The sequence below is a fragment of the Ursus arctos genome, unplaced genomic scaffold, assembly GCF_023065955.2.
Source record: "Ursus arctos isolate Adak ecotype North America unplaced genomic scaffold, UrsArc2.0 scaffold_15, whole genome shotgun sequence".
NCBI classification, from domain to species: domain Eukaryota; kingdom Metazoa; phylum Chordata; class Mammalia; order Carnivora; family Ursidae; genus Ursus; species Ursus arctos.
In genome coordinates this window covers 60,519,661-60,545,263 of record NW_026622819.1, presented here as the reverse complement: position 1 = coordinate 60,545,263, position 25,603 = coordinate 60,519,661, and the positions used below count along the sequence as shown (strand labels likewise).

Here is a 25,603-nt window from a genome sequence, read left to right as displayed (position 1 = left end):
ATACATTCCTTAAGCAGTCACCTGCAGAGCCAACTGCTTGACTTCCTGTCACTGAAATAGTCGATGCTTAGCTGAACCTCTTAATTTCATCAAAATGGTCTGGTGAGTCAGAGCCTTAATTAACTTTTGCATGGTGTTCTTAGGGCAGGAATCAGACCCTTGCATTTCGCCCACCCTCTCTGACTCCAAACAATGGAAGCACATGTCCCTTATAAATTGCTCTGACTCTACAAAGATGAGCAAATCACCCAGTAGACACACAAGGTTGAGCACACAGCCAGCCTGCAGGACCACAGAGAGACCTCTCTGCACAACACTAATGCAAGGGCTTGGAACCTAATGAAATTAACCCCCTCTGCTGAGTTCCCTAAAGGGATTAGAATCTGGGCCCCTGTTTGTGTGCTTATTCAACAGTGACCTCAGCCCTACCCCTCCCAGCAGTCCTGGTCAGAGGAGCTGGGCGTTGTGACCCAGAGGGAAGGGTCAGTGTCATTTCCTGTATGCTGCTCTTTGCAGGATTGCAGAACACCAGCAGGTTGGGAGTGAGGTTCAGGTCAGGGCTGCTTCCTGGACACACAAATCAAGCAGGGCAGAAGCTGCAGAGTGTAGAATGTTCTTAGCGACAGGCTCCAGGGCTAAGAAAGCCGGTTTGACATTTGCCTGTGCTGTTTGTTTCTTGAGGGTCCCCAGCCTTGAGGATTCATCTTGGCAGCCCCTGTATCGGGCTGGGGCTTGACTGCAGTCAGTGTTCAATACATCTGCGCTGAGTAGAGAAATGCCATCTAACTAGTTTCATTCATCTGATTTTTTATGACACCCCCCCATCTTTTTCCAGAAATGATTTAAGGCAACTTACAAGCTACATGATAATCACCACCGTTCATCGAATGCTCACGATGTGCCAAGTTCTGCCTTGAGTACATTACCTGGTTTCTCCAGTGTGTCTTCACAAGAATCCTCTGTGATGGGAATTATTATGTTTATCCCCATTTTACAGATGAGGAAAATAGTAATGAAGTAAGTGGAAGGGACAAACATGGGCATAAATTGGAAACAGGTATTGTAACAGTACTCTTACTCAGCGCAGGGGGAGAAAATTGGCTCTATGTTTACTAGAGCCTGACCAAAGAAAGGGACTGGATCAGTTAGAACATTCAGAGTCCAGAAGATTAAAACAAAACAAAACAAAACAAAAAACCCGACTGCTCAGAAGATGCACGAATGGTCCCTAGCTGACTTGTGTGGCCTTAGGCAAGTCACCTCTCTCTCACCCTGTTTCTTCCTCTGTACAAAGAGAGCAGTAATGCCCCTATCACAGGGCAGTTTAGGAAGGTCCAGGAGATGATAAAGACAGCAAGCCCAGTGTCTGGAACCCAGAAGACACTCCATCAATATTCACCCTCTTGTCTCTTCTCTGACCTTTTTGCTCCATCCACTTATTGAAGGAGGCATCTTGGAGTGTGGGTGTTTAACTGTAAAATCATTGGCAAGGCTGCCCAGCCACCTCATTATTACTTAAAAAGAAGAAAAGAGCTGTGCAAGGGCGTCTCAGGGCTTTTCAAGCACGCCTGCTTCTGAATTTCATGAGCAGTGGGTGGCTGAATGGTTTGGTGAGTTCCAGCCTGAGCCCTGCTTGAAATCCACGTTAAATGAAAGGTGCCTCCAGCTCCCCATTATAGTGCCGTGCCCTGGGAGGCCCACGAAAGTCACGCTTTCCGTCATCTCCTGTAGCCGAGAAATGCAATTGATTTTCCTGGCCTCATTTTCATGTTTTAAAGAACGATTTCCCCAGGGCTCCTCTGAGAACTGGAATGGAGAAAATCTCATTCATATTTTACCATGTAACCCAAAGACTAATCACGCACCTGACAACAGATATTGGCAGAACACCTAGTCCATAGCAGACCCAGGGCCAGGCACATGGGAAGTAGGGATGACAGATACGTGGTCTCGACCTTCAGGAGAGCCCTTTAGAAGGTAAGCTGTGATGCAGACAGCACCAGGCAAGAGGGCTCCTAAGCCAGCCTGGAAGGAGGTGCGGAAGGGTGATGCAGGCAGAGAGAACAGCCTGTGCAAAGGTACGGGGGTGTGGATGGTACGTGATGGTGAAAGGGGAAGCTTGAAAGGTAAACAGAGGAAAGCTCAAGAAGGAGCATGGTGTCAGACTAGAGTTTATTGGTAGAACCAGAGAGCTAACCTATATTTAATATCCGATGTTCACTGATGTGGTTCCATCTGAGCATTAAATATTACTCCGGCAGTCTAGATGGAATTGAATTGGAGGTGGTAAAACTGGGAGGCAGAAAGACCAGTCAAGGGCTCTAAAAATAATCCAGACCTGAACGAAAATTCCATGAGCAGCTTCTTCCTAGCCTAGTACTGAGCTAGGTATCTGGGGAAATCAAAATAAGGAGATAAACCCAGGTTTACTGGGTGCCCAGCACATTTTGATGCTTTACAAATGTCTTCCCACCTATCACAGAACAAGATTGGTATCTCCATTTTACAAATTAAAAACAAACAAACACACGAACAAAAAAACCTAGCTCAGAGAAGTAAAGAGAGGTGAGTAACACCAGGAGGTCCACCGCTGAAGTTCAGCGTGGCCCTGCTCCGCGGACCAGAGTCAGAGACGGCAGCAGGCTCCAACACAAAGAGGAGAGACAATTTGCTGTGGGATGGAGTGAGATGTTGCACTCTAGAGCCAAAAATAATCCATGTATGCCTAAAGGGCGAACTATAAATACAGAGCCCCAAGCTCTATTAATATTCAATGATAAATGTTGTTGCTTTAAAATCAAATAAATGCACAGGAATGGAGGTTTTAACTGTGTGCCGGGAACATTAGATTGTGGGCCAAGTCGGGTAATTCCATGAATCACCCACCACCTACCCCAAGGCCTGGGTCACGGTGGCTATTCTGTAAATATTTATTGACTGAATGGGGCCACTTAGAGAAAAACTGCTGAAGGGGGTTACAATTAAGAGAATGACAATGGGCGCATTTCAAAAGATAAGCTTTCAAAGCTTTAGAGAAGAAGCTGGGTACAAATGAAATTTATTAGTTCTTCACATATTTACTGAAAACTACCCACACTTTCCCGATAACTCTAAGCCAGATGACTTTATGCGTTACTTCTTTAAAAAAAAAAAAAAAACCTCAAAGAAACAGTATTGCTCTATTCTTTCAAATTTTCTGGAGCATGGAGAAAGAAAAAGGCGCATTTTCTTTACAAAGGCAGCATAATAATACTGAACCTGAGAAAGACAGCACACACTTGAAATTACTCAACACAAGCTCACAACATGACTAAAGCAAAATTTCCAAAGAATATATTATCAAACAGAATTCAGTCTTACACCATGACCAAATGTGGACATGTACGAATGGCTTAGTATTTAAAAATCTACTCATATAATTCACCATAATGCCAGGCCAAAGAAGACAATCCATAGGATCCTTTCCATACATGCAGAAAAGGCATTTGGGGAGGAAAAAAAATCCATCAAATTGTAAATGACAAAGGGGCACCTGGGTGGCACGGTTGGTTAAGCGTCTGACTCCTCTTGGTTTCTGTTCAGGTCATGTTCTCAGGGTTGTGAGATTGAGCCCCATGTCAGGCTCTGACTCAGCGAGGAGTCTGCTTGAGACTCTTTCTCCCTCTCCCTCTGCGCCTCCCCCATCTCTCTAAAATAAATTTTTAAAAAGTGCAAATGGCAAAATGTTAGAAATAGCAGACCTGAACATATTGAGCCAAGGAAATAACATTAGGAGTCTAAAAACAAACTTCAAGGAAGAAGCAACACAAGAAAACTAAATATCAGAAAGGGGAACAATATCAGCATTATTGGCAGATGGTACAATTATATACGTAGAGAACCCAAAGGGTTATGTTTTTAAACAAATAGTAAAAACAACAAGAGATGTGAGTAACTGCCTGGTGGCAAATAAAGGTACAAAATTCAAAAGCATTTTTATTAAGTGTAAATAATGACCAGTTAGAAAATATAATGGAAGAAAAGGTCCCTCTTATAATATCAACAAAAAATAGGTAAAATATTTTGGAATAAATTCAATAAGAACCATAAAGATGATTTTAAAGTTCAACCAGAACCTCTAAAAAAGACTTCAGCAGATGCAAAGTTAAATCTGTGTCTACATCAGGGGCGCCTGGGTGGCAGAGCAGTTAAGCGTCTGCCTTCGGCTCAGGGCGTGATCCCAGCATAATGGGATCGAGCCCCACATCAGGCTCCTCTGCTATGAGCCTGCTTCTTCCTCTCCCACTCCCCCTGCTTGTGTTCCCTCTCTCGCTGGCTGTCTCTATCTCTGTCAAATAAATAAATAAAATCTTTAAAAAAAAAATTTGTGTCTACATCAACTCAATATTTTAAAGATGTAGTTTCTCCTCAAATTGATCTATAAATTCTTATAACCCAAATGAAAAAGTAGCATGAGTTTTTAGAACCTAAAAAATATACTCGTATTTATCTGGAAAAACACACATGATAGAATGGGTAAGGGGTTTCTGAAAAGTCAAAGGAATGAGGGAAGAACAGTTTACACAGATTACAAGATATTATAAAACTCTGTAATTGAGGGGCGTCTGGGTGGCTCAGTCGGTTAAGCATGTGACTCTTGATTTCAGCTCAGGTCTTGATCTCAGGGTTGTGAGTTCAAGCTCCACACTGAGCTCCATGCTGGGTGTGGAGCCTACTTAAAAATAATAATAAATAATAATAAATAATAAAACTATGTAATTGAGACAAGTTGGTATTGTCTCAATTTTCGATATCAAATAATTGTCAGATCAATGGAAGAAAAGAGAACCCAGAAGTAAACTCAAATACAAATGGGAATGCACTATCTAAAAATGGTGGCATGTCAAGTCAGAGAGAGGAAGGATTAACTAGCGAATGTGGAACAAATTGCAAACTGTCATTCAATTCACAAAGAGAGAAAGTTGGATTCCTACCTTACTCTTTGCAAATTCCAGATGGATCAAAGTTTTAACATAGAAAATAAAATCATAAAAGTACCAGAAGAAAACATGAGCTTAGGGTGGGAGAAGACCTTGATTTTTATAGAGTCAAATATATCAATATTTTCCTTTATGCCTTCTGGAGTTGGTGATTAATCTAAGTTAAAGCAAAAGTAGGAAATTCTGCAGGCTTAAAAAAGAAGTTATGCCATAAACAAAACAAAAAGGCAAAGGACAACTAAGAAAGTACCAAATAAGTGAGAATGACTAAGTTCTTAGCTTTGGGAAGAGGGCACACAAATCAGTAGGAAGGAACAGCAAGTGGTCCAACCAAATAGGATGTTTTCCAGGTAGGAAGCAAAGGTCAAACAGTCAATTAGTACACAGAAAGGGGCTCTATCTCACTGACGATGAAAGACATAAAAACTTAAACAAAGAAGAGGCGCCATTTTCTCTATTATCAGCTTGGTAAAGCTTTTAAAGATTGTTAAAACTAGCAATGTGGGGAATAACACACTTGTAGCATGACGGAAGAAGCATAGATGGGTGGGAAAATTTTTGGTAGATAATTTGGCCAAATCTATTAAAATTGAAGATTCACAGACTCTCTGGCAAAGTTTGTAAGATGAAGATTCTCATAGCCTACAAGTGTATTTGTAAAATATGTGAAAGGTGTGTGTGTGTGTGTGTGTGTGTGTGTGTGTAGACACACACACTAGGAAGTTTTTAACAACAGGCAGGGTTTTTAATGACAAAAGACTGAGAGCCAGAACAACAATAAGAGACTGATTGAGGAAGATTATGAAAACTCTCAGTCTACAGTAATTACCAAGAACATAAAAGGATCTCAATGTGCTGATGTGGAAAGATCTCTAAGCTATATTATTAAAAGAAAAAAAGCAAGGTACAGAAGAATATATATAAAATGGTCCCATTTGAAAAAACAAAAACGATATCAAATGTATACATGCATATATAAATCTATATATGCTGACATGTAGAAAATGTCTCTAGATGGGAACATAAATTATTCCTGGGCCATCCAAAGGAGCTTTCTGCAATTATGGAAACGTCCTGTAAATCTGCGCTCTCCAATATGGTAGCCACTGAACGCCTGTGGCTGTTGAGCACTGGAAATGTAGCTTGTGTGACTGAGGTATTAGATTCTGAATTTTATTTCATTTTGATAAATTTAAATGAGTATAGCCACATCTGACTAGAGGCTTCTAATCTGGACAGCACAGATAGAGATGATGGGTTTTCGAAGTGAGAAGGATTAGAAAGGGAGAGAAAAGGAGACGTTTTTCAGTCTACGCCTTTCTATACTGTGAATATTTTGCACACCCAGATGTGTTACTCTTATTTAAAAAGAAAACTTACTGACCACCTATTGTTTTCAAGTTCCCAGGGTCAATAGCTATAGGGGATGTAGAACTCAGCCAGCGGTGACGTCTGTCTCCAAGAGCCCAGGCTTTCACAGGGCCATGGAAAATCGCAGGTAAGGAAGTAACTGCACGAAGGAGGTCAAGTTGACAAACTGTCCAGTGAGGAAGATCCCAGAGGAAACGGTCAGTTCCACAATTGACAGCAAGGAAGAGAGGATGGGCTACCAGGACTGACTTCATCCAGGAGGTGATGTTTGAGCAGGGCCAATGAGATGAACAGGTGTGCACTAGACCATGGGGGAGGGAAAAGTATTCAGGGTGCAGGAGGCAGCTAAGCTGAGGAGTGGAGGAGATAGGGCAGATTACCCAGGATTCCGTGGGTAATGCAGGTTGGCAGGAGGAGTTTGGAAGCAGGAATGAAGGGAGATTAAAGAGATGAGCAAAAGACAGGTTCTGAGGACCAGGTACAATGAACTAAGGGGTTCAGATTTCACCCTGAAGGCCAGGGAAAGCCCCAAAATGATATTAAGCAGGAGTAAGGAGTGATCACAATGACTTTGAGAAGAGACACACACTGGCTGTGACTTGGAATGTCAAAATCAAAGGCTGAAGCTAGAAATGAGGGTGCAGTTGAAACATATACAAGACTTATTTTTATTCTCTATACAGAAATAATAATAAAGCTACTTATGGGTCTAAAATTGCACTCTGTTTGCCCATGAAACAATCACATTTGGCCTGTTTAGAGTTATGCAGTACCCAGGAAAAAGAAAATTCACAGGACCGTATTTTTCCTACCTCCAAGGCCTTCTCATTTTTTATTAAGCCCCCGGGATCTTGAGAAGTCTTTGTCTTTACCTTAACTAATTTTTCTAGGGCTTCAAATCTCCAGGAGATGGCTAGGATAAGAAACTGAATACTCTTGGGGCGCCTGGGTGGCTCAGTCGTTAAGCGTCTGACTTCGGCTCAGGGTGTGATCCCAGGGTCCTGGGATCAAGCCCCACATCGGGCTCCTTGCCCCACTGGGAGCCTGCTTCTTCCTCTCCCACTCCCCCTGCTTGTGTTTCCTCTCTCGCTGGCTCTCTCTCTCTCTGTCAAATAAATAAATAAAATCTTTAAAAAGAAAAAAGGAACTGAATACTTGACAAAGCTGACACATCTCAGTGGGGCGACAGTGGCATGATTCCTGTTTTTAGACCGTTAAACATGGTGGTAAGTCCTAGACCAATGTTTCTCAGCCTCGACACCCATGACATCTGGAGCAGGATAGTTCTTCGTTGCAGGGGGTCCTCCAGCGCATTACGGGGTGTTTAGCATCATCTCTGGCCTCTACCTACTCAATGCCAGTACTATGCACACACACTTGCACACACACACGCCACAGCTGTGACGACTGTAAATGTCTCCATACATTGCCCCGTGTCCCCTTGTTGTAAAATCATCCCTGGTGGAGAAGCACCGTAAGAGCATCAAAGACGGGAGAGCCCTTGGGGGCAATCCCACCCAACTGCCTCATTTTACAGATGGGAAAACTGAGGTTCAGAGACTGAGACTGGAAGCTAGGTTTCCGCACACAGGTTAGAGATTTTTTGGAGACAGGAGACCTTGTTCTTCGCTTCAAAGAAATGTGGTTAAAAAAAATTGGCAGAATTTTCATTAAGTCAATTTCACCTAGGTGCATATTCATTTATCTTTTCTCTCTCTTTTCTCTCTTTCCATCTCTCTTTCTTTCCCTCATATACATGATTCATCCTAGAATTTCTATTTACTAATTTGGTTTTTTAGCCCCAAATGCTACCAAAATTATTATTATTATAATTCTGTTATTATTAAAACAATCACCCTCGCTAATTCAGTATTTTTCATTTTTCATTTGTTCACAGTGAAGAGCGTAGGGGAACATATCTAATATATATCAGGGGCTACTGTGTGCCAAGCCCCCTGACAGGTACATCACAAACATAATCATCACAACAATCCTCTGAAGTGGCCATTAGTATCCCCATTTTGCGAAGGAGGAAACTGAGGCTCATGGACGTAAGGTGACTTGCCCAAGGTCAAACAGCCAGTGAGTTCTAGAACCAGATTCGAACCCACATCTGTCTGATTGCATAACATGACTGAGTTCAAGTTGTGGAGAATTAGAGTGAGCTCACGATTAACACCCAAGTGAGAGTTGAACTTCCTCAGAGAACCAAATTCCCTCCCAATTTCTCGGATCACGGAGCTGAGGAGCTTGTCAGCATCTCCAGGAAGAAGCTAGGCCTCTATGGAAGTTGCTATGGCAACTAGTTTTCTTATAATTATAGAACATGGTGGTGACACACGAGCTGCACATACAGTCACTTTGTTAAGACCTGTCTGCCTCTGACAGTTCCAGGAGCTTAAACATCATAAATGTTTTTTAATCACATTTAATATAATCACGCATTGCAGCAGTGGAGGCCCAGAGAGCGAGAAAGTCAGGAGATTAACCCTCCCACCGTGTGATGGGACCATGAGGCAAGCCACATGACGAGCAGTGAGGAAAACGGCATTTCTCCCTTGGGAAATTTTGCTGCTTTTTTTTTTTTTTTTTTCTCTTTTGGATCAATGCACTTCAGGGGCTGGCCAAACAGTGTATTCAAAGAAAAGAAAGAAGAAAAGAGCCAAAGCAAAATTAGCCTAATTCTTGGCAAATAGCAAGGAGAGGCAGCAAAATTTAGAGTTCTAACAACCACTTTTCAGTTTAGTTTAATTTAGCCAATTCCCAAAATGTGCAGGGTTTCCCAATTTGGAAGATGGGTATAGACAAAAGAGCACATACACACACTCACACATACACTCAAAAACATCCACAGTCACACACACCACTCTGGGTCAGAAAAGTCTGATCTGCCCCTTTTTGGCTGTGCGATCTTAGGCACCTTAACTAACCTCTCTGATCCCAGTTTTCTCCTCCTCAAAAATGATGCCTACTTCATGAGCTATAGTAAAGATGAGATGAAAAATGACTAGCAAACTACCTGACACATAAAGATGTTCAATAAAATGAAAGTGATTGTTGTTAATTAATTATAAATCATTTTAAATACTGCTTTACTTTCTATGAACAACTTCCTCTTACTACCCCCACATGGGATTCAAGAAAATATTAGGAAGCCCTGCCTTCAGTGCTACCTTCAGCAACCCAACCAGGTAGCAGGAGAACTCTGCCCAAGCAGAGACAGGTACAGGGACCGTGGCCAATGCTGGGACCACGGGCTTCCCAGATGAGAAACTGACTTGGGGAATCGAGGACTGGTTTCTGCAGGAGGTGACATTTGAGTTGGGTCACAAGGCAGAGAACATGGGATAGAGGCGGTGGGGGGAGGCTGCACGGGCAAAGACCTGGAGGTGAGAAAAGGCGTGGTGGCTTTACAGAGCTATGAGAAGGTGGAAGTCCTGGGAGTGCAGGAGGTCAGTGGCACAGGGACTGGAACCAGCAGCAAGGACCACCTTTGGATGGGCCTGCAATGCCCTACTGAGGATCTCATGCTGTTGCCTGTAGGAAGGAGGGAGCTGCTGAAGATTTCTCAGACAAGATCAATGATCCAACCTGATGTTGCTCCTAATGGGTGGAAGGGGATGGGATGGAGATGGAAGGTCAAAAGCTAGCACAGTGGAAAGCGCGAGTGAGGAGGGAAAGGTGTGCCAAGGCAATGTCAGTTGAGATGGAGAGCTCACTGAGATGGAATGAGGCAGGCTTCCTCCTGGAGGCCCAACCTAGGTGGATGTGTTCTATCGGATCAGATGAGCAACTACCCAGAAATGCAACTATTATGTAAGTACAAGAGGAAGCTCTCATTTACTGAGCTCCCATGGGAGAGTGTGAGTTTCTATTATCTCACTCAGTCCTCACACCCGGCTTATAATGTAGATGTCACTGTCCCATTTTACAGATTGGGAAACAGGGGTTCAGACAGGTGAAATGACCTGATCTCCGACCCATGCATTCCCCCTTCTTCCATATTGCCTTTCATATTGCTTTTGGGGGCAGGGGGGACTAATCTGTCCTGTTTGCCCATATCCGTGGTGTAAATACTCCGGCTATGGTTGGTTACAAGTTTGCAACAGTTTAACAACGACTTTTAATAACTGGCCCTCAGGAGAGGGTGTGAGCCAGCCTCAGCCCTCGCTGTGGAGTCCCATAGGAAAGAAGAATATTCCCTAAACTCTAGCAGCCTTCTTGTACATCCAATGTATTAACAAGTCACTTGCTTTACTGCAGGATTTACTTACCAGTGTTTGTTTGAACCAACAAGCATGAGAAGTCAGCAATTAAAAGCAGCTTGTGTTATTGGGCTGTGGAGTGGTCACTGAGCCACCCAGCCACCCAGGCCCTCACTGAAACCCTGAGCACATTACTTCTGAGACAGCACCATGGGGGTTTTAGTTAAAAAAAAAAAAAAAAGCCACATTCGCTTTTCAATGATCAATTGATAACAATATATATATTTCTGAAAGTTACTCTAACAGTACAATTCTATCAGTCCCGGAGAAAGCACCCAGACAAAAACAGGCCAGCATCTTTATTCTGATTTTCAATAAAACCCTAGCCAGAAATGCAATAATAAACATCAAATACTATCAGGGCCTTTCTCCACCAAGTACTCATATGCAAATTCTTCCCTTCCTTGCCAGATAATGACTCTGCTCTTAACCCAGCAGGCAATGTTTTTAATAACTCACCTAGAATGTTCTTCGGAATAAAAAAATTAAAAAAAAATAGGAGAGCAATAAAAACCAAGGCAACAGATAATAAAGTAAAATGTCTTATCTCCATTTGCTGCTGTCAGCAAAGATTAGAATCCCACCCAAGGAAGGCAGCCCCTGCGGTTTTGATGAAAAATTGGCAGAAGCAAGTGGCAGAGGTATAAATGGGGTCTCACCTCCCTCGGGATGTGGCATCAAGAAGAAGACATTTATGAGAATGTGTCATCGTCAAGAAGCTTAGGAACAGAGATAAGGCCCTGATTTTAAATAAAGATGTTTTAAAAACGAGGCAGCCAGGGCTCTGGTGTTATTTAAATGCCGAGTTTCTTGGTCAGCTAGGTGGATTTTTTTGTTTACTCATTCACCTGTTCATTCAGCTATTAAAGGCATCTTCTGGTTCCTAATGTGGCCGGACACTGGCTAGGCTCTTGGGGTGCAAAGATGAAGAAGACATCATCCCAGTCCCAAGTCAGTGCAAGACATGGCAGGTAAGTCGATGACGCCAACACTGTGTAACCGGTGCTGGAATGGAGGTTTGTACAGCAGGTGCGGGAAACCCAAGGAGGAAGGGCAGACCACGTGGGCAAGCCGGCAAGACTGCACAGGCAAGGGCCACTTGGGGTGGGTGTTGAGGGGCGAGTAGGGACTATGCCCAGTGGTGAAGGCAGGAAAGGCATTCCAGCTGGAAGGAAGCACGAACAAAGACAGGGAGGCATACCTTGTACGGTGTCCTGAGGGAAGTGCTTTGGGCAGAGGGCTTGTGGGAGAGGCAGGTGAGCTGCGGAGCTGCAGAAGGGCTTTAAAGGGGGGCAAAACCCTCATGGGATATGTGTTTTAGGAAGAGTCCTCCTCTGGGGTGGTGAGAACAACAGACAGGAGCCTGAGAAAGGAGGCAGAGGGAGCCAGGACGAGGCTGGGCCACAAGAGGATGGGTGAACAGAGAAGGTACAGTTATTGGAGACTTTCAGGAGGGAGAGGGGCCTGGACTCTGTCAGCTTTTAGAGGTGGCAACAGAGCCTGGCAAAGCTGGTTCTGGCGCTGCCCCATGTCTTTTCCCATACTGGTGTGGGAGGACACGTTAGCGGAGCAGAGGCCTGAGACGGAGCACCAAGGCCCCATCCCTTGGCAAGACAGACAGAAGAGAAGGAGAAGGAGGAAAGAACAACTGGCAGGTAAATTGGCTCAGCAGCATCCCCAGAGAGATACGCACTGGTAGCCCAGCCCCCATTCCACTGCAGACAGCCTTTCCTGACTCCCGACACCCTGCTTAGGGCCACCTTGGAGCCCAGCCCAGCCACTCAACCTCCTGGTGTGAAACTTGGGGAAAGCACCAGCCTCTCTGAGCCTCTTTCCCTCACCTGTAAGTGGGGTGATGAGCTGACCAGCCCCGTGCGCTGGGATCATTCAGTGAGATAACATGCATAAGGCACCAATCACAGGTCAGGAGCAGAGCAGGAATCCAAAAGAACTGAGTAGATCACAGCAGATAGATGAAATAGTGAAAAATCAACACCTTATAATGTTAGGCCTAAAGTTTCAAAGGGACTTTTGTTTATTTTGTGTTGTTTGTTCATTGTTGCTTGTTTTTAGTAATAGCCCACAGACCCCCCCTGTTCACTAAGAATTACTCCCGCACCTGGTTTCCTGTGAATGTGTCCATTTGCCTGACAGGAATGGTGAGTTCTGGTCCCTTAGCACTAAAGCATCCCTGCCATTCTGACTTCTCCCACTGACTGTGTTCTGGGTCTGATCTGCCGACATCCCCATGCACTTGGACAGCCCCCAGTCTGAGCTTGCCCAGGCCATAGCCACCAGAGTCACACTTTCTGGACCCCGAATCAGGGTGTGATCGGAGATGAATACTGAGGAAGTCCCAAAAGACTGGGGCTCCAGTGGCCACACACCAGACACCCACTCTATACCAGGCCCTGTGCTGGGAACTGGAGACAGGTGGGTAGGCCCAAAGTGACCTTGTCCTCCAGGGATCAGAAGCTGGGGGCAGGGCTGCAGCTGCAGGAGCAGCCAGTTATAGTACAGTGGCAGCCAAGGCCCCTGTATGACCTGCAGAGCCAAAAGGTGGCAACAAACCCAGCTGAGAGGATCAGGGGAAGCATCCCAAAGGAGCTGAACCTAGAGGCAAGTATAGCTGAGAAGGTGGCCAGAATGTTCTCCACTAACCCACGTTTGTGAGCTCCTCCAGTGCAAGGATTTTGTCCTATGCATCTTTGTTTCTCCCAGCAATAGGCACTTGGCCCAGCCCAGAACAAATATTAATAAAGACAAAAAAATAAAATAAAATAAAATAAAATAAAATAAAATAAAATAAAATAAGAGGGGGAAAAAGGAAGGAAAGAAGGCAAGCCAGCCACAGAATGGGCAAGGACAATGGCACGGTGGCATTGAGGTGTGGCAGAGAGAGTGGGATATAGCTGGTTCCTATCTTGCTCTAACACATCCGGGCTGAATGGCCTTGGAAGCCACTTCACTTCTCTGAGCATCAGATTCCTCATCTGTAAAATGGGGATAACAATAGGCATACCTATGGGTTGTTACTAGGCTGAAAAGTGGATTAAAAGCGTTTTTTTAACAGATACCAGGATTACTCGTGTTATAACCAATGTGTTGAGAAATAGCCTACCAAAAAAATTGCCTACACTCCCTAGTAGGCAAAGAGGTTGCTCCAGAGGTCGTGGTAGACAGCCAGGGGCAGCGCATGAATCCTGACCTTGAACTGGCCACCCTTGAACAATTCTGCACATTTCCCCAGCCCTGTTCCCAAGGGAGAAAGCCGGAAAGGGAGGCCCAGGTTTGTCTCAACCAACAGACAAAAGCTGGCTAATTAGGCAGGAAGCTAAGAACCCTGGAGGAAGAAAGGGGATCTGAACAAGAAGGAAATAAAACGATCATTCATTAAGATCTAGAGTGTGCCAAGGACTTACACTATTTGTTATGTCAACAGTGTGTCCTGGTTTATTGGTGAGGAATCGGGAGCTCAGAAAGGTGAAGGGACTTTCCCAAGGTCATATAGCTAAGAGGTCACAGAGATGTGATCTCAGCTTCCCAGGTCATTCTAGCCCCAAAGCCCTAGAACACCTCTCATCAACCTAACACACTGGGCTCCAGATACAACACTCAGTTCCTTCTCACACCAGCCTGGGGGACAGCCAGGTCTGACAGCATGGACAGGTGCACCAGCACCCTGCAGAGACCAGCGCCATGCACAGACCAGCACCCTGCAGAGACCAGCACCCTGCACAGACCAGCATCCAGCAGAGAGCAGCACCCTGCACAGACCAGCACCCTGCACAGCACCAGCACCCTGCACAGCACCAGCACCTGCACAGCAACAGCACCCTGCACAGCAACAGCACCCAGCAGAGACCAGCACCCTGCACAGCACCAGCACCCTGCACAGCACCAGCACCCAGCAGAGACCAGCATCCTGCACAGCACCAGCACCCTGCAGAGCACCAGCACCCAGCAGAGACCAGCACCCTGCAGAGACCAGCACCCTGCACAGCACCAGCACCCTGCACAGCACCAGCACCTGCACAGCACCAGCACCCTGCACAGCACCAGCACCTGCACAGCACCAGCACCCTGCACAGATCAGCACCCTGCACAGCACCAGCACCCTGCACAGCACCAGCACCTGCATAGCACCAGCACCCTGCACAGCACCAGCACCTGCACAGCACCAGCACCTGCACAGCACCAGCACCCAGCAGAGACCAGCACCTGCACAGCACCAGCACCCTGCACAGACCAGCACCTGCACAGCACCAGCACCCAGCAGAGACCAGCACCCAGCAGAGACCAGCACCCTGCACAGACCAGCACCTGCACAGCACCAGCACCTGCACAGCACCAGCACCTGCACAGACCAGCACCCAGCAGAGACCAGCACCCTGCACAGACCAGCACCTGCACAGCACCAGCACCTGCACAGCACCAGCACCCTGCACAGCACCAGCACCCTGCACAGCACCAGCACCTGCACAGACCAGCACCCTGCAGAGACCAGCACCCTGCACAGACCAGCACCCTGCACAGCACCAGCACCCTGCACAGACCAGCACCTGCACAGCACCAGCACCTGCACAGACCAGCACCCAGCAGAGACCAGCACCCTGCACAGCACCAGCACCTGCACAGCACCAGCACCCTGCACAGCACCAGCACCCAGCAGAGACCAGCACCCTGCACAGACCAGCACCCTGCACAGCACCAGCAGCCAGCAGAGACCAGCACCCAGCAGAGACCAGCACCTGCACAGCACCAGCACCCTGCACAGAACAGCACCTGCACAGCACCAGCACCTGCACAGACCAGCACCCAGCAGAGACCAGCACCCTGCACAGCACCTTCCATGACAAAATCAGCTTTACAGGAGCACCCAGCTCCCGAGACTAAGAAAGAAGGAGGGGCTCCTCTCTGCATGCTCCTGTCTTCTTAAATAGCCTGCTGAACACTTTCTCAAGTCTGTGACCTCTCACAAGAGCCTTCTTGGTTTTAGAAAACACAAAAAGTCCAGGCAATTCTTTCAGCCAACCTTTCTCAATTCATTTCCCCCTGCCCCGCCGTTCTCTCCTCTCCTTCTCTCTCACATGGCTTTGAGCCGCCCTGTCCAGGTCAGCTCTGAGATGTTTAGTAATAAGCTGGTGCACCTCTGTGAGACTATTGGAACGAGGGACAGATGCATCTTGGCCATCCCCACAGTTACCTCCTCCATGAGCAATATCCTCGGGAGGCAGCCCCGCCACTGCTTACCAGCACCACCCTCTCTAAGGCTAACCGGGAATTCTCTGACTTCCAGCCCTGGTTCTCCAGCACAGAGCTCCATCCTGAGCCCCAGGCCATTTACATACAAGGGTGACCAGACCACCATCCATGGCCCATAGGCTCCAGGCACCTCTCATTCAATGCATGCCCCCAACCTAGGTCTGTCAGTTCCTACTTCAGTGGACAGCATCCTCCTGCCATCCAGCCAAGCCAAACACCAAGGACACCCATAACCGCCCCCCTTCTCCCCACCAGGAACAAGTCCTATAAATTCCATCTTCAGAACAGCCCACCTGGGCCCCCAAAACTTGCTGCAGCCCGCAGGTCAGACCCTCAGACTCTCCCCCCAAACCTCCTACCAGGCCCTCAAGCCACCCTCACCCCAACAGATATATCGTTCACACAACCCAAAGGCAGCTCTCTTTAAGAAAGCAAAAAAAGCTACTGAATGCTCACGGGTTTACGTAAACAAATGGATTTGCTCCATTCCTCCCATTTTGTTCCAAGTGGCAGGGCCCTCTGCCCACCCCTGACAGCAGTGCTGACAAAGGACTGCTATCCCCATTTTCTCTTCCTTTTGACCCCCAGGACCAATCGAGTCAAGCTCATGGGTGGGGGGAGGGGAATTCTGCAGCCCCAGACCCTGACTGAGCCCCTCCCTTTGTCTTAGTTGACTCACTTCTGTTCTGTTTGAATGGGGAGTGACCACCGCAGGCGGCGTGGCTGAACAGAAAGGCCGCCCTGGCTCAGCTCTGGGCCCTGGCCCTGCTACGTACTGGCTAGAGGAGCAGATCACATCACTGCTCTGAGCCATGGCTCCCCTTTGAGAAACGGAGGATTACATCAGTCTGTCAGGGGCTTGTGGGCATTAAATACGATTAAATAGCAACATCACCGAACGTGGTCGAAGAAGAGAAGAAAATCATCCAACCCCACTGTTATAATACGGCCACAGATGTCATATGTTGATACATTCCTGCCATGTCCTTTTTCCTCTGTTTACCTGTGGTTTTTTGCATAGTTCCAATCCTGGAAAACACACAATCTGAATCCCTGCTTTCTTCACTCAACTCTCCCTGTGAAGTATTTGCCCAAATTATTGTGTGTCTTCATAACCATCATTGTAAAGCGACTGATAAGTAAAGAATAATTTCATCAGAAGCTTGTAACACTCTATTTGGTAAAAAAAAAATTTTTTAAATAATTCTACTTTTTTTCTAATTATCAAAATCATGCATGCTCATATCAAATTTGGAAAGCACAGGAAAGTAAAGGAAGTAAAAAGGAAAGTAAAAAGAAGATGAACGATATCACAGAAGCCCATAATTTAGAGTGAATCTGGGCATATTTCTAATGTTCTCCGCTGCCAGGAGCACAGGTCAGCTTCCTCTCTGGCCCAGTGTATATACTTCATGCACCAAGTTACCCCCGCCCCCCCTTGAAGCTCCGAGCTCATTCTTGTGGGTATGCAGTTCAGGCCAGGTCCATACTCACTAGGCTCATGCTGAGAACCAGACACTGAAGCTACAACCAAAAATAGGAACAGCCCCTGCCCTCAAAGCAGGTGTCAGCATCCAGGGAACTCCCACACTCCGAGGGATGCATACAGAGGGGCCACACTCCCTTTCAGGCTCACACACCCAGCTGCTTAACCCAGATTTAGCAGGGAGATAGGGAGGGACGGGAACAGACCACACGTTTATCCATGTACACACTCCAACCAAGGGCTGTTTTCACTCTCAGTGCCCCCAGTCCCAGCGGACGCTGAAGAGCTGCTGTTGGTTGTGTACTTACCATGTACAGATCGCAGTGCTCTGCATGTCTTCTGCACTTGACCCTCACAGTGACCCTACTGTTACCTCCATCTGATACATGAGGTTTTCAGACTTGCAGTGGCCACTTGGCTGGTATTAGGTGGAAACAGGGCTCATACCCAGTCAGACTGCTCCAATGTGCATCTAAGGAATCACTTGTTCTAGTAAAAGCATGGCTGATTTTGCCTCCTAAATATCTTTTAGGTCTTCCCGTGTCTCTCCACCTGTTCACCATTCTTGTTAGAGCCAGCATCTCTTTCTACCTGGATGATTGCAATAGCCTAACAGTCTCCCCACATTCCGTCTTGCCTGCCACAGTCCACCGGCCACATAAAAGCCAGTATGCTTTATTTAAAACCCAATTAAATCATGTCTCTTCCCTTCTTGAAGTCCTTCAGAGGCTTCCTTTATGCTTCTAATATAAAACCTAAATTCCTCCACAGAGTCTACACGACCTAGAATTGTCTGCTTTCTGCCCACTTCTCCTGTCTCATATCTGCCTACTCCCTACCCCCTTCTAAGAGCCTAGCCTCGCTGCCCTTATTCCTATTCAGAGTTGGGACTAGCTTCAGGGCCTTTGCACAAGCTGTGCTCTTCTCAGCTACCTAAGTGACTTCTCCAGGGTACTTCCCTGAAGTTTCTCCCTTCGTCCTTGCAGAGCATGCTTCATGACTCCTTCATCGACTTATCACAGTGATATATATTTATCAGTCTTCCTAGGGACCCCTCCACCAAGAAATAGAAAGTCAACCATTTGGGTTTTTTCCACTAAGAAGTCAGCTTTTAACCCCCCCTTTGTCTTTTTTGTATTGTTACAACCATCCACTGACTAAAATTTAAGGGTTTTTTTTTTTTAATACATTTCCTATCATATTTCCTGGAGATTGTGAGGGAAAGGTAGAGAGATGGGGACAGGGGCAAAAAGAAGAAAGGAGGCACATTTAACAATTTTCAAATTATCTGAGGATTCCAGAGCAGAAGAGAGCGTAAGTAGTCCTCAGGAGGCCACCTTTTGTTATTTGATTAGACTCAGTGAGCCAGATAGCATGGCCTCCAGAAATCCTCTGGAAACAGCCTGTATCATTTCCCACCCCCCAGGAGCACCTGCCCGACTAGCACGAGGAGTTTTGAGCTGGCCGAAGCCAGCCTTACCTTTACAATTTGTGTAAAGAAACTGACCGTAAATTCGGCAATTTTCGGCACCCGGAACTTCCCTTTGTTCTTCTGTTCGGGCTGATATTCTGTTCTTGTCTTCACAATCACCTGAAATGTTCAACTACTGTTAGCATAAATGGAGACTCGAAACGCTTTTTTGGTCTTTTTCTCAGTAGCTAGAATCTGTATACATTGCATAAAGGTCAGAAAATAAAGAACTTCGCTCTCAAACACACAAGAAAGTAGAAAATTCAAATTACCCATACTTCCCCATTCCAATAGAGACAACCATAGGTGACGATTTAGTTCGCACCTTTCCAGACGTTTCTATATGCATATATATGCATAGATTAGATATATGTGTGCTATTTACATAGACATTATTTCTTTTTTACATGACAGATTCATACTTCATGAATTATAACCTACTTTAAACATACAACAATATACTAACATTTTTATGTAGACAAATACCCAATTGTGTTTTGCCTTTTGATGGAGCACAATATTTCACTGTATGCATACACTACCATGAATCCAGTGAGTTTCTACGGTTGAACATTTATGTAAACAAGTTATGATGAACATCTTGTAGCTCAACCTTTATACATATACTTGACTCCAATTTGACTTAGGGACTTGCACAGAGAAAAACATAAAGGTCTTGGAATCTCTTGTATCATCTTGTTTTCCTAACGCCTGAATATTTTGCAGAGGTGGTTAATATCTTATCAAGATAGGCTGTCAACCTGCCAAGACATTTATGGAACTCCTTCCCACTGTGTAGGCAAAGTGGAAGAAAAAAGAACCTGACAGATAATCAATAACCATGGCCGAATGCCACAGGGTCAGGGGGAACACAGAAGCTGTCTGAGACTCAGGGCCTCACCTGTAAAATACGGGCAATAATCATAATCATCATCCTTATTTAACAAGGTTGTTTTGAAGGTTAAATGAGATGATAATGGGTAATATTTCTGGAATTATTTATTATGTGCCAGAACTAGAACAGACACTTCACATGCCTTTATCAACATACCACTACTATTTCCGTTCTTCGGACAAGGACACTGAAGCTCAGAGATACTAAGTCACTTCTCCAAAGTCACCCAGCTAAAAGGAAGCTGTCTTCTAACCATGATCACTCTTACTTCTCACTGGAGCTTAAATTAACTGAATTTTCATTGAAGACTCCCACCACGTTTTCCTGGAGACAGCAGTCAAGTGTACTGACTCAAGCAAAAAATTCTCCTATGAAGAATAGTCTTTAAGTCTGTGAGGCATGCCATTGACCAAATGTAGCTCAACAAGGAAAGGATGGGGAAAGGACTGCTATTACCAAACATCTTCCGTGTGGCACTTAACATGTGTCGGTTAAGGAGGCTCGGGGACCAGCCCGCCTCGCACTTTTCTTCCTCTCCATCCTGTAGAACCCAAAATATGCAGACGTCAGTTCTGCTCTTGTGTCCCACCCCTCTCGGTAGTCTGCTCCTCCAAACAATGGAAGTGAGCCCTGGCTCCTTCAAATAAGCAAGTGGGGCAGCCACATAAGGGTGAGGGTCTTTTGGGAGGTGGAGTGGGTTGTTCTGTTATTTTTATTTTCTTTCTAGCTCCTATTCTGAAGAATAGGAAAGCAGAAGCTTCTTTGGCACAGGTAATAAAAATAAGTTTCATTTTTTGCAATTTTACCATATAGCAGGCACTGAACAATTGATGTGCATATCTCACTTCATTCTATCCTGTGGGGCAGACACTGATACTGTCAGTACTGTAGGAAGGTGTAAGGGTATGTGCTGGGTTTGAACACTATCTCTACTACTAAGCCTTCTCTGTCTTTGTTTTCTCATCTATAAAGTGGGACAATAACCATAAATACCTCATTGGGTTGTTGTGAGGCTTAAATGAGTTCACAGAAGATAAGCACTCAAACCATTCATTCAATAACAAATGTTTATTTGAACACTGCCTCTGAGTGCTGTCAAATTTTCTCCCACGGATGCTCAAAGGAGATGTGGAATGGAGCCTGGCCTGCACCTGTCAGCCCACAGGTCTTCCCTACTCAGCCTATCAAGACAAGGACTTCTCAAGAACAATGCTGTTTGAGCATGCTCCTGACCTCCTTGTCTGGAAAAAAAGAAGTAGGGAGTGATGGATGAATAGAAGTTTACTGGGTGACGGGTGCCTGGGTGGTTCAGTCAGTTAAGCATCTGACTCTTGGTTTTGGGTCAGGTCATGATCTCAGGGCTGTGGAATCGAGCCCCCCACCGGACTTCACTCTCAGTGGGGAGTCTACTTGAGATTCTCTCCCTCTGGATCCCCCACCTCTAAAAAGAAAAAAAGGAATTTACTAGGTGAGCAAGCCAAGGAAAGACATTTTCCGCAGAGTGAACCACAAGGCCAAAGACAGAAATGTGTGACATAACACGTAGTCTACAAGGTTTGCTGTTTGCTGTCATGTGAGTTTTCGTGGGTATGTGAGAGTCAGGAGCCAATGTAACTAAGTAAGCAACACTTAAAGCATCATAGCTCACAGGCTCGGTATTTCCTTCTCTCTTTCTTTCTTTTTTTTTTTTTAAGACTTTATTTATTTATTTGAGAGGGGGACACAGAGCATGAGAGAGAGCACAAGCAAGCATGAGCAGAGGAGAGGAGCAGAGGGAGAGGGAGAAGCAGACTCCCTGCCAAGCAGGAATCCAGATGCAGGACTTGATCCCAGGACACTGGGATCAGAACCTGAGCCGAAGGCAGACACTTAACCGACTGAGCCACCCAGGCTCCCCCAGGCTAGGTATTTCTATTACTACCTAACTCAATGTTCTGGGAAGGGCCGAAGAGAATAATGTATGTATAGGTGCATTGTAAACTTAAAGGCTATTCTATAAATTTTAATGATTCCAAATATTTTGGATATCACTAGATCAACTGTCAGGTTATAAAGTGGTATAGAAAATGTAGATGTTGGGATGCCTGGGTGGCTCAGTCAATTAAGCGTCTGCCTTTGGCTCAGGTCATGATCCCAGGGTCGTGGGATCCAGTCATGCCTCGGGCTCCTTGCTCAGCAGGGAACCTGCTTCTGCCTCTGCCTGCTGCTCCCCCTGCTTGAGCTCTCTCTCTCTCTCTCTGACAAATAAATAGATAAAATCTTAAAAAAAAAGAAAAGAAAATGTAGATGTCTGATCATTCTGAATCCACATTTTTAGAAATATTCACAAACTTGGAATTATAATTTATTTTTCCTATTCTCCATGTTGTATATATGTATATTTATATGTGTATATATGTATATATGTATATTATATATATATATGATATGTGTGTGTGTGCATATTATAATGCATCTCAGTATTTATTTCTAGGCAGTGTGAATTTCCGGGTCATTGTGTCATGTAACCCATAAGCCTTGGGGCAATAATTGCCTTTACCTTTTATGGTAAGTGGCATTCTCAGTCCCCCAACTTTCCAACCCCATGTCCATGTGCAGTATAATCTCCTCTTTCAATAGTGTAGAAAGGATTATGGCATAGTCACTCCCACGATTATGTTATGCTATTATAAAACTCCATCATAGCAGACTGGAGAAACATTCTCCTGCTGGCCTTGAAGAAGTGAGCTGACATGTTACAGGAAGGCCATGCAGCTGGAAGGCAGACTATAGATGCTGAAAGTGACCCCAGCTGACAGCCAGGTCCCTCAAGAAGGTGGGGACTTCAGTCCTACAACCACAAGTAACTGAATTCTGGTAACAACCTCAGCGGGCTTGGAAGAGGACCCTTAGAGCCAAACGAGAGGACAGCCTGGCCAATGCCTTGACTTCAGACCCTTGAGACTCCAAGCAGAGAACACAGCTAACCTGTGCCTGGACCTCTGGCCTATGAAAACTGGGAGATAATATATTTGTGTTGTTTTAAGCCACTACATTTTTGGAAATCTGTTGTACAAAGATAGAAAACTGACATGTTTTCCCGCACAGCCAACTTTGTCTCAACCACCAACCATCTCTTGGGTTGATCCTTTGCTGCTAGATCCTTAGCAATCAGATCTCAGGCATCTACACATCACACAGCAAATGTTAGGAAGCATTTGCTTCTTAGTCCTTCCCTCTGCCCCTCAATTTCTATAAACATTTTTTCCAAAGCTTCTCAAAAATCTCAGAACCATTTTTGTCATCCCACAAAAATTTAAAAGACCCTAAGCATCGCCGACATTTTGAGACAGGTGATAGAACTTTAAAAATATAACTGTATGGTGAATAACATAACATAATGAAAAAATAAAAATAAATAAATAAAAGACATTGCTTAAAGTCATCAACCATATTTTTATAACATAGTCATGTAAAGTTTACACATTTTCCATTTTTTCAATAAAAATGTATTGAATGTTAAAAAAATAAAAAATATAACTGTTGGAATGGGACAATGAATAATCATAGGCAATATCATTCTGAATATCATACTAAACATTTTGTGGTTGCTTCCCTAGCATCCATTTAGATCAAAAGTCCCCAGATATTGTTTTTGGGAGCTCACCCCTGTCCCTTTGTGTGGCAGCCACGTGGTTTGGTGGGATTGATGCCTCCCTTCATAATGGGAATGGTCCCTAATTAGGTTAAGCCAATCAGGGCCTACTATCCTCTTGATCACAAAATTTGATTGGCTCAAAATGCGGACCATGAGATATGAGGCAATATTGACTAGGGACTTGGGGAAAGAAGCCTCCTTGCTCTTTATGGGCATTCCTCTTCCAAAGGAAGCATGCTCTTCCTTTGGCTGGTGTGGTGAGGACTTGAGTTTTGAAAATTCTGCAGAGATTGTTGTCACAATAAGAAGGAGTCAAGATGAAGTCAAAGGTAGCGTATGAAGGGGGGCAGAGCCAAGAGGACCCTAGAGAAATGGAGATGGGCCCTCAGAACACACTGCCCTCTGAATCACACCCTGCCTGAAGTTCACACTGAATTCTACAGTTACAGGGGCCAATATACACTCTTGGCCTTAATTCAATTTGGGTTAGGTTTTCTGTTACTTGAGATAAAAAGCTCTATCTCCTAAAAATGTGCTCCAAGAAAAATGAACTGAAAAGCTATTAGAATTTAGTAAGATGGCCAAATACTAAATAAGCATAACAAAATCAGTAGATTTTTTTCTGGCACCAGCAAAAAAAAAAAAAAAAAAAATCACCTCAAAATATAATGGATCCACCAAAAGATGCAAATAAAAATGTTCATGGCCACTTTTTTATAATATCCCTGAACTGAGAACAATCCAAATGTCCATTAATAAGAGAATGCATATATTGTGGTTTATTCATAAGATGGAATGCCACACACATGGGTGAATCTTACAGACATTACCTTGACCAAAAGAAACCTGACACAAAATTCTTTTGTATATTATATGATTCCATTCATATCAAGTTCAAAATATATATAGATAAATTTATATATCATTTACTTATATGATTTATATATGTTTATAATAAATACATAAATAACATGTAATATTTATAATTATATATATACTATTTCTTTTTAGAGTATCCCATTTACCATTTGCAGTAATGGGAGGGCGTGTTGAGTTTAGGTAGAGTTGAGGTCATAGCCTTCCTTCAAATCCATGTCCTGCTTTGCCCTGAACCCCTATGACAGGCTGCTTATGCCCTGAGTGACTTTCTAATGAAAAAAGTTATTTTGGTTTTGGAGCCCCATTCCTCAAACCACCAAGTTCAAACACAGGACACAGGTCAGGTGAGTCCCTGACCCACGCTGGTCCTCAGTCTTCTCCTCTCTTTAGCTAAGCCACATTTTCCCCAAAAGCAACCCAAGTTGCTTAGTATTTTACCTTCACCCTTAAGGAAGTGTTAGCTCTTTAGAACCCCATCTCCACATCAAAAGCAGGTCTTTGCCCATTTGCCTAGAACAAGAACAAGGCCTGTTCTTTGACCTGTCAGCAGTAGGCTTGTTTGCTCCCTACCCCTTGAAATGTCCTTCTCCCTTGTGTCCATGGCTGTATCTCTCTTGGTTCTCTTTCTGTTCAAGGACCAGCTCTTCTCAGTTTCCTTTTCAAGATCCTCCCCTTCTGCTTGACCTCTCAATGTTAAAATTGCTCAGAGTGAGGTCATGGGCACGCTTCCCTCCTACACACCCCCTCTGAGTGTTCACACTCCTATTACTTCGAAGTCCATCTTTATCCTTATAACTTAATTCGGACCTCATCCAGCACTCAGATTACCCTACTGGATATTTGCCCTTAGGCCAACCCACCTAAATATACCATGTCTGCAGCAAAGCTCTTGGGTTCCTGGTTCCACCTGCCCCTCAACTTTTCTTCCCCAAGTCATCCCCCGAAAATAGCAGCATTATCCATGCCAGCGCTTATATCAAATCGAATACAGGAATTCTCCCATGACCCCTTCCTTCCCTTCACTCTCTAAATCCATTTCAGCACCAGCTCCTGCTTCTCAAAAACTCCTCTCAAATCAACCCGTTTGTCCAGGCACACTGCCGCCACCCTAGCCCAGAGCATCGTCATCTCTCCATGAATAGTTCTCTGGCCAGCTTCTTGTTTCCATTCTTGCCTCCCCACACTTAGGGAAAAAGGTTTTCTAGACTGAGGGAACAGCATATACCAGCAGACATTCAGAAGACACTCAGGGGGCTGGCGCGTGGAGGAGCCGCAGTGAGCGGTTTTGAGTGGCCAGGGCATAGGACAGGTGAAGTGAGGGGTAAACAGAGGCTCCGAATGCCATACAGAGCATC

General features: G+C 45.0%; 1 protein-coding gene across 1 annotated transcript in view; it reads right to left on the bottom strand.

Moving 5' to 3' along the window:
* The window catches only part of NSG2 (neuronal vesicle trafficking associated 2), a 56,323-nt gene that overhangs the window by 20,277 nt on the left and 10,443 nt on the right, over nucleotides 1-25,603 (bottom strand). Inside the window, exon 2 of the mRNA XM_026510997.4 lies at nucleotides 18,874-18,957. Within this exon, the coding sequence (XP_026366782.1) occupies nucleotides 18,874-18,957 (84 nt within the window). The remainder of the gene's footprint in view (nucleotides 1-18,873; nucleotides 18,958-25,603) is intronic.